We start from the raw sequence: 9770 nt of genomic DNA, 5'->3' as shown, positions 1-9770 counted from the left end.
ATCCTTCTTCCAATGTGTATGGGATACTTAATCATGTACTTCTGAAGCTTTGAAAATTTCTCAGGGGTTTAACTCAACATTTTGACAGGCTAACATTAAACCAGAAAGGAATTGAGGACAAAAATAAGATCATTAAAAAACAAGGGAGGCAGTCTGCGCTTCCAAGGAGCTGCGCAAATACGACCAGTGCCCTCCATGAGTCAATTACGTAGCAAATTCGGAAACGCAGCACACATTTGATACCTCTTTGGACAAGGTCACCTCGTTACTGTTTAGTCAAAAGCAGGCTAGGAGGGTGTTAGGATGTAATTAAACGTAGACAATCGGGACCAAAGCACTGTGAAAGCATCTCTTTATGCATGAGTGCCATTACGGTGCCCGTTTTCTTTCAGTCTGGGGGTCTGGTCAAGAGTGCGGGTTTACGTGCGCGCGCGTGTTTTTTTTTCTGAAACCCTGTAAATAGGTCATCAAAGAAATTCCACTGTGCACGGAGTCCTTATCCCATGTCAACACCTGGTCAGATCGGAGATTGTGATCATGAGCTCAACTGTTTTCACGAGAAGGAGTGTGCCTTTAATCTTTTAGTGCAGGGCCTTATCGCTGATTATTCCAAATGTTTCTGCAAAAATTTTTAAAAAGTGAACAGCTTGTGTTGATGACCACAGTGACTATTTATTCCGATGCACAATACCTGTACATTTTGTTTTTGAAGAAAACAATTAAACCACTTGTGCATTCTTAAGCACGTCATCTCCAAACTAAGACAGATATAATTCATCGGTTTATTTCTTGTTGTTCCTCTAGTACCTAACAAAATCCCATTTTGGTGATAATAGAAGATATAACACACAAGAAAAACGGGGTTTATTTCGCACTGTCGCATATTGGGATCAAATATAAATTCTGTCATTCTTTCACTTTCGACAGTTTTGTCAGTGGGATTTTTATAACGTACTTTGACGCATTAAAGAGACAGAAAATAGACTCTACTCGTGCTAGATTTTGGATAACTTTCCTAGACACGGACATATGAAGAGAGTATGTTTTCACATTGAATTATTAAGGTTGCTACTATTGATAAGGCGTGTTTACATATACTTAGAAATAGAACTAATGATGTCAAAAAGAAACTCGACGTGTTCCATAATGTGTGGGCAGTTTCAAAGCAATTGTCGCACTCTGTTGTGCCACTGCGGGAACTACATGGGTTATTCGTGAATTATTTCAGATTTATAATTCAGCATTTTCTTTGGAGTGCAAAGTAAACAATTCAGCTCTCCTCCGTTTTCCCCGAAGAGAATAAAGCTTAGTGCATCGTGTGCGTAATTGTCATCAAAATATTCACATAAGCACACAGTCTGGGATAGAGATCAGAGACCTTTAAACATGCAGTATTCATAAATTGCAGTGCAGAAAGTAGACATACTTTCTAAACTAAAGATTAACAGAAACCGCGGATGACGGCAGGACAAACGTTTGTATTGACAAAAGTTTTTTTCTGCTGAATTCTCCTTACAAAGTGCGCACATTGCAAATCCGGTAAACTAAAACGTTTTCTATGCATGCGCTCGATACCTTCACGTGATATATGCAATCTGTTGGTGAAAGTCCAAATATTTGCTAAACCCAATTAGAACAATAAATGATACCAATGACGACAATAGAAAAACGTATTTATAGACAAAATTATGTCGTTCCTTATTTTCTTAACAAATCGTTTTCAAGTGTGGCCTTGGGACGACTCAAGAGTTAAAGTGAACAAATACGATGTCCATAAATACACTAAGCAGCACATTTCTTGCCATGAAAACAAATTGGCCGACTTTCTCAGATCTGCCGAGGAATTTACGTGGGAGAAAAATAAAGTAGAGAATGCTTCATGTCCTACAGGCTAAATAGTTCGCCTCTTAATTAGGACTAGATATGGGTTATGTGATAATTCGAGTTTTACGCCCTCACGGCATTTGATGAGATACACAAGTGTAAGCGTGTTTAGGTAGTATCAACCATCTGCACTTATGGCAGAATGACCGAGGTCTTTTACGTGCCACTGTGGTGACACGGGGGTGGGACATGGCTACCGTCTCTGGGTCTGCACATACAGTTGACCCGTGTCCGTTTCCGGCCCGGAGTCGAACCTGCGACATCAGGATCACAAGTCCAGTGCCCTACCCACTGAGCTAACCGGGCCCCCGAGAGAGAAAAACCATCCCTCCACTTGGGCACATACATGTACGACCTCATCCTAACGTGAGGGGAACATTTTGGAAGAGTTCATTTATCAGGCTGACACATGTGTCTGAAGAAAATAATTCAATGAAAATGAAAATGTCACTCTGCACAGAAAGCACCGACAATAAATGTATCTAATGTGTGCAGGTAAATGGATGGCCTCATTCCTGGTAAGAGCCTGGCCAGATCTCAGAATAGTCAGCAGAGTCGTTGCCACGGGAATGACTGTGCCTTTCACAAGCGATTACAATGCCGGCCAAAGTAGGAGTCTAAAGTGCTGTTCACATAGCAGACGTTCAACAAACTCGCTCCCGGATTGTTACGGCCAAGTCGACGAAAAAGTCTGCCATGTGAACGGCCCCGACGCTTTTGTACAGATTTAGCCGCGACTCGAAAATTCAGTGGAGCACTGCTCGACTCGGCCGTGACTTGGCGTAGATTTTACACATACTATCCTTATAGCGCTTAGTGCGTGGTAAGCTCTAACAAAACTACTCTTCCCGCATTAGGAGGTAGCTCCGATAGCTGAACTGGCCTTCAATTCCGCCGAGAATTGCCGCTTAAAACTAGTTTTAGCGTTTGCGCTGTACACATGGGTAGTGACTTTGATTTGACTTGGCGCCGACTAAAATCGCTGGAAAATTTGGGGAGAGTTGTCAGAAAGTCTTCCATGTGGACAGCACTTTAGTGAAAGAACAAGTTTTCTATACATGCACTTGATATGAGTTTTGTATAACGTGAGGTACGAGAGGGTGCATAGAAATTAAGACCAGTGAATTCACCAGCATTCCTTCAGATAAAAAGTTTCTATGAAGTTAAAACTGTGTATTAAGTAAGAGCCCTTGACACAAAATAAACACTTGACACAAACTGCTGTGAATAAGTAAAAGCAGGTCGTCACTTCCACACGCTCGCGCGCATTCGTGAAAAATTGCATACACGCACGCACGCGCGTACATACGAGCACGTGTGCGTGCTTTTAAACAGTCACAAACACATAAACGCTCAAACACACACAAAAAACAGACCGACAGACAGACAGACAGACAGACATACATACCTACATATATACAGCGTACACACACAGACACACAGACACACACACACATACACATCCACACATACACACACACACACACTCACACACACACACACACACACACACACACACACACACACACACACGGTAAAGTCCCTATTTGCTAAGTCATTGCAACGTTTCGTCAAAGTTTGATCTGTTAGACGTTTGAGCACCCACCAACACTTAATACAATATCGAGATGTACTAAATCGGTATTCGGCCACAGAAGAGTTGGCTGTTCTCTTGTTCATATCCATTTAATCAATTAGCATAGCTACAGCACATTTTGCGGTAAATTGTCGCAGGTTCATCTTAACTGCTGTACGACGATGGTCTCTTAAGTGTCTTAAGGTCAAAATAATTTGCCATATAACTTTCCAAAATGGCGTCTTGGATTGTATTCCTGACACTCCAAGCCACTGTTCAACTTGTCTCCTCTCTGATCCTGAGTCGACTTGACTACTGCAACTCATTGCTTGCCGGCCTCCCCACTGAAGAACTTGATCGCTTACAGAGAGTCCAGAACAGTGCTGCTAGGCTCATTCTGCAGAAGTCTAAGAAAGACCATGTCACTCCCCTACTTACCACCCTTCACTGGCTTCCTATGAAGTATAGAATCGAGTACAAGCTGGCTCTGTTAGGGTACCGCTGTTTTGAGAAATCACTTCCCCCCTATTTGTCCCATTCCCTCAGTATCTACGAGCCATCCCGTTCTCTCAGATCCTCCTCTGAAAAACTCCTTCGCATCCCCAAAACCAGGACCAAGACCTTTGGTGAAAGAACCTTTAGGTACCAGATTCCGACCGTCTGGAACTCGCTTCCAAGTTCTATCCGTGACTCCAGCAGCCTTTCCTCCTTCAAAACACAACTCAAAACATACCTGTTTCGTAAAGCCTTTGCTTAGCCTGAGTAGACTCTTCACAACTCTATTCTGTTTTGGAACTCTCTACCCTGTATGTGCTTTATGGTCTATTTGTCAATGGTATCTTTGTGTGTGCGCGTGCGTGCGTGTGTGTGTGTGTGTGTGTGTGTGTGTGTGTGTGTGTGTGTGTGTGTGTGTGTGTGTTTTTACTTTTAACATTGTACGCTAAGTTTTGCTTAGTGCTTGGGATCTTGGTGTTATGTCTCAGTTAAATGTATGCTTTGTATGCTTGTTGATTTGTGCTAGTTTATTCTATAATGAATTTGTAAAGCGCCTGGAGCCAATTGATGGGACTCGCGCTATAGAAAAGTTATTTATTATTATTATTATTATTATTATTATTATTATTCCTTTAAACATAAATATTATAGGGAACTATCACTGCTGCTTCTAAATCAAGGCAAAACAAGTATTCCTTGCCCTTCATATGGCTTCAAACACGCCAAGAAACAGCGACCAAGAGGATACATGGACACACTACCTTTAAGGGATGTGGCCCTTAATTTTCTTTCCATTTGGCGTGAGTAGGTCCTCCGGAAAACTGAGGACCTGAAAGCCACAGTATGTCAAATTGATAGAAAGCTAAAGCACACAGCTTACCATGAAGTCTAGGGCGAGAAGTGTGGAGTGTTTTGACAGTGGACTAGCTCTGTTTGTAGTGATGGGCTTGGTATGTATTTTTCTTTTCAGAGGTCTGAGAGGCTGAAATGAAACTCGATGGCGGGGGAGTCGCCCTCTTCATTCTGACGACTGTAGGTGAGACGCTTTAATTAAGTTTTCTGTGCTGATTTAAAGATACCTTCTTCCCCGTATGAAACATCATAGATTCATCCAGGGTGAGACATTCTGAACTTGTCAAACATGCGTTGGTATACCAACTTATGTTTTTGTTTGTTTGTTTATTTATTTATTTTTTTTACCTTGGATGAAAAAAAATCCTGCCATTTGGAAACTCAAATCAAAATCTGACTACTTTCTATGTACACTTGTGGGAATTATTTGCTAAAAGGTTTCTCAGCTGACACTGATATCGATCTGCAAAACAAAACAAAACAAAAACGTGCCACACTGTGTGAGAAGCAGGCAGACTGTTGGTGGTTGGAAAGCGTTTAAGTAGAGGCGTGCTCTTATGCTTGACGGCTAGAGAATGTATCCGCATTCAAAACGACAATCCTGTCTGAAGTGAGAAATTATATATAATTATATATATATATATATATATATATATATATATATATATATAAATCCTAAAGCCTCCTTAGGTCGACCAATTGTCGACCTAAGGCCCCCATTTTACAACACTTTCGATTTAGGTCGACCGAAAATCGGTCGACCTAAGGTTTGGCCCCTTTTCTGCAATCCCATTGGACTGACAGCATCGACCCTATCGCTATCGAGAAGACAGTGCCCAAAGTGTCTTGTCTGTAAATGGCATCAATTTGGGATTTACCGTTTAGGAAAAAAATCAAAAAGTAATTTTGAGACTTATGTCGACCTTTGGAAAATGGGGTCTTTAGGGCAACTATGATAAATTGTCAAATATATTTTTATCTGAGAGTGTTCCTTGTAAAAAAAATGAGATTTGTGGGAATTTTGTTTTACTCGAAATAATGAAATACGTATCCCATTCGTGCTTCTTCTCGTTTTGCGAAACTTGTCTTTTGTGAAAAGATACACAATTCACACTATGAGCCATCACGGATCCATTGATCTTCAAATGGTTCGACCACAGTCAGACGAAATTTGACCTGCCGCCCTCATCGGAGATGTGAAAGGACGCCATTTTTTCTGATGTGCTCTGCTGGTAAACAACTTTTGATGACTTTATTTGATTGTTTTGCAATGTAAAATATATACGTAAGTAATTTGAAATACAATGCTGATCATAAGCCTGATTTTTACTTTCCACATCGCTCTCTCCACAACTCAGTCGAGTCAGTGCTGAGTGCTCTGATTCTGAACATTGTCGAAGCGACGAAGGTGAACTTTCTGCGCATCGATTTCTTTCGATGTAAGCTTAATTGTAAGCGTTTAGTCTACCAACCCGAAGAACACATTTGCAAATTCGAGTAAAATATGTCGTGTGAAAACGTTCAGAGTGCTGTGTTTCATTTGGGTCTATAGAGTATAGTTTCTCACTCTCAGGTCACAGTGCAGCGAGTGCTGAGCTGCATGCTGACTTGTCAGTGACACTGACTGTCACTATAATGTCAGTGTTACAGAAGTTCAGCCACTGGTCATGGAAAATTAAAGTGTATTTATTGGTAAGGGAATTTGATAAACTTTTATGGGTTGATCTATGAACACTCCAGATGAAAGTCTTTAAACCGAGTCAAAATTGATGTGAACAAAAACATTCATTACTACAAAATTCTTCAAGTTCAACCGAATAAAACAAAAACCAGCACCCCTTTGTCACATTTGTGTTGGGAACACACTGACCACTAGCAGTATCTGCAACTTGATAAGATGGTCACATGGGGGGGGGGGGGGGGTGGACATGCACGTCTAGGCAACACAAAATCAGGGTTCCACACAGGCTCTGAGGTCAAGGGTATTCATACCCTTTCACCATAAAAGTAAAGGGTTTTCATACCCTTTCCTGATTGATCAAAGGGTATGGCATGTTGTCGGCGACTCTGTGTATTGCTTTGCTGTTTTACCAGGTTCTTGCATGTGCATGATGTCAATGTGTGCAGATTGCATTGTCAATTTGAGAGTGCTTTGAATAAAGGAAATAATTTATGACCATTGGGAAATGTCATATGTGTAAATTCTTGCTTGTAGCATTACAATAAGTGAATAACACCATTTATCTAATACAGGTCTATGATAACACTTAAACATTTACAGCAATTACCGCGGTATCAAAACACTAGTCAGAGGCTGAGAGCTTTCACAAAACGAACAAGTAAACTGGCTTGAAATTCTGAACAGTAAACTTTTATTAATAACCCAGAACCCAGCCACCAACTGACAATTATGAGTTTACCAGTGCAGTGCCACAGTTATTTTAAGAGTAGGTTGAAGACTCAGTTCTTCCCGTAGCTGGCTGCGACTTTCATGCTCGACGTGATGTGCTGTGCCCCAAAAGACATTCTTGTGCTGTGCTCTGTGAGAGGTGTTTTCTTTGTGCTTAATATTATTTTGTTCGACCTAGCTATTGATGTGTACATTGTTGTTAAACAGTTGTTTGTTTACCAGGGTTTGCTAGTGTGTGATAGGGTTCGTGTCCGTCTGAAGATGTTAGTTTCTTTGTTAGTCCTGTGTTGACAACTCTTCGACAAGCGCTTAGAACTGTACCCACGGAATACGCGCTATATAAGCTTCATATTGATTGATTGATTGATTTTCCCCCAAAATTCAGGGTAATGCTATGAAAAGTCAGTTCAGTTCCACAACAACAAGAATATTATTATGAGTATCAATAAGTTTGAAATTATTTGCCTGTTCAGTTGTTGGTTACAAATTAACAACACACCTATCAAGTGCCTGTTGAAATTCACATCTGCAACACACTTGTGACTGTGTCTCTCCACAACAACAGTTCAATCTAAGTTTCAACACACTAAAGCGTGGCATCATTGAAAGGGCGTTGCAACTGTATGGCTCTAATAATTATTACTCTGTAACTCAGTCTTTGGGTGAAGTCTTGGTGTTTTGTTTTGCAAGTCACAGCCACTGTCAACAGATTTCCTTAGTTTTCCTCATGGCTCCGTGCACTTGCAATGCCGCCCTTCCAGTGATGTCACGCTTTAGGTCAGTGCCTACGTGTTTAATCATCATTTTGTTAGGCCAGTCTCTCCACTGAGAGTCGGTTCCTTAGCTTTGACTTCCCCCGGTTCTGTTGACTAAAGCCTCTCTCACAGGGTACAGAAGTGATTGGAATGGTCAAGAGAATGTCACCAAGCATGCTAAAATCAGGTATCGCAAAAATGCAAACGTCAAAGTTCGTTGTTTTGGATCAACTGCAACAGGCTTTCTTGGTCGTGGCCTTTTCAAACACAAAGTCAGTGACAAAACTGATCGTCTGCAAACTTGCACGCTCGCGGTCTTCGCGGAACCAACAGAACCGAAAATAGCGGAGGGGAAGTAACTCTGGTCACGCTGACAGCGCCGACTTCCCGGAGACAGTAAAACACGTGTCGAGATCGCCGGTGAAGCTTTCCGAAATTAGTCTCCCGCGAAAAAAAAAAACCAAAAAAACCTCGAGCGTCGCATAACCAGTCGTACCGTTTGTAAAACGATCAAAGTCATACCCTTTTGCCTTTCAAGTCGTACGTTATTATACCTCTTGGCAAAATAATTGTTACTTACCGACACCCTTTCAAAGAGCGTCTCGTACGTGATTTGGGGGGGGTCAGAGGGTATAATACCTCCAATTTTACGTGATGTGGAACCCTGCAAAATATGTTATTGTGTATGATTTTTTTTATCCAGATACTTGCGGCAAAAATGGACTACTACCCTCATTACACCAGAGGTAGGAGGATGTGTGGTCCTCATGGCTTTACGCAATAATTCAGGTAAGAAAAGCTAAGACAAAAACTTGCATGAATTATTTCCAGTTAATCAAAGTGACTACCTTAACCTTTAGCCTGCCCTTCAGAGCCAAAATGAAGTATTGCCAGTCATAGTATCATAATTATGACTGGCAATACTTCATTTTGGCTTTATTATGAGTGGACTTACTGCTGTTTGACTTTGGAGGGCAGAGCTAGAATGGACACTTTCCTTCGTCGCTTTGATGCGGATGTAATGCCTTCACTACGGTTCTTGCCAGACACAGCTTTTTGATCTGATGAGGCCCCCACCTGTTCAATTACACATTAAGTGATTAACATGCTTCCATTTGAAACTTCGAAGTCTTCATCGGGGATTGACGCCCGACAAAAGCTAATTGAAGCCCGACGGAGCGAAGCGACGGAGGGCTTCAATTACTTTAGACTTTGGGAGAGCGTCAATCCACGATGAAGACCGAGAAGTTTCAAATGGAAGCATGTTAATGTTATTGTAATTGAATGTCAGTGTTACAGAAGTTCAGCCACTGGTCATGGAAAATTAAAGTGTATTTATTGGTAAGGGAATTTGATAAACTTGTATGGGTTGATCTATGAACATTCCAGATGAAAGTCTTTAAACCGAGTCAAAATTGATGTGAACAAAAACATTCATTACTACAAAATTCTTCAAGTTCAACCTAATAAAACAAAAACCAGCACCCCTTTGTCACATTTGTGTTGGGAACACACTGACCACTAGCAATATCTGCAACTTGATAAGATGGTCACATGGGGGGGGGGGGGGGGGTGGGGGGGGGGTGGACATGCACGTTGAGGCAACACAAAATATTTTTTTGTGTATGCTTTTTTTTATCCAGATACTTGCGGCAAAAATGGACTACTACCCTCATTACACCAGAGGTAGGAGGATGAGTGGTCCTCATGGCTTTACGCAATAATTCAGGTAAGAAAAGCTAAGACAAAAACTTGCATGAATTATTTCCAGTTAATCAAAGTGACTACCTTTAGCCTG

General features: G+C 41.3%; 1 protein-coding gene across 2 annotated transcripts in view; it reads left to right on the top strand.

Annotated features, from left to right (window-relative positions):
- The window catches only part of LOC138959088 (uncharacterized), a 52540-nt gene that overhangs the window by 2676 nt on the left and 40094 nt on the right, over positions 1-9770 (top strand). For both annotated transcript variants that reach the window (XM_070330440.1, XM_070330439.1), the window contains exon 2: positions 4926-4991. In XM_070330440.1, coding sequence (XP_070186541.1) covers positions 4943-4991 — 49 coding nt within the window. In that variant the 5' untranslated portion in view covers positions 4926-4942. The remainder of the gene's footprint in view (positions 1-4925; positions 4992-9770) is intronic.

This window comes from Littorina saxatilis, linkage group LG2 (assembly GCF_037325665.1).
Source record: "Littorina saxatilis isolate snail1 linkage group LG2, US_GU_Lsax_2.0, whole genome shotgun sequence".
Classification (NCBI taxonomy): domain Eukaryota; kingdom Metazoa; phylum Mollusca; class Gastropoda; order Littorinimorpha; family Littorinidae; genus Littorina; species Littorina saxatilis.
This window is presented reverse-complemented; position numbering and strand designations above follow the sequence as displayed.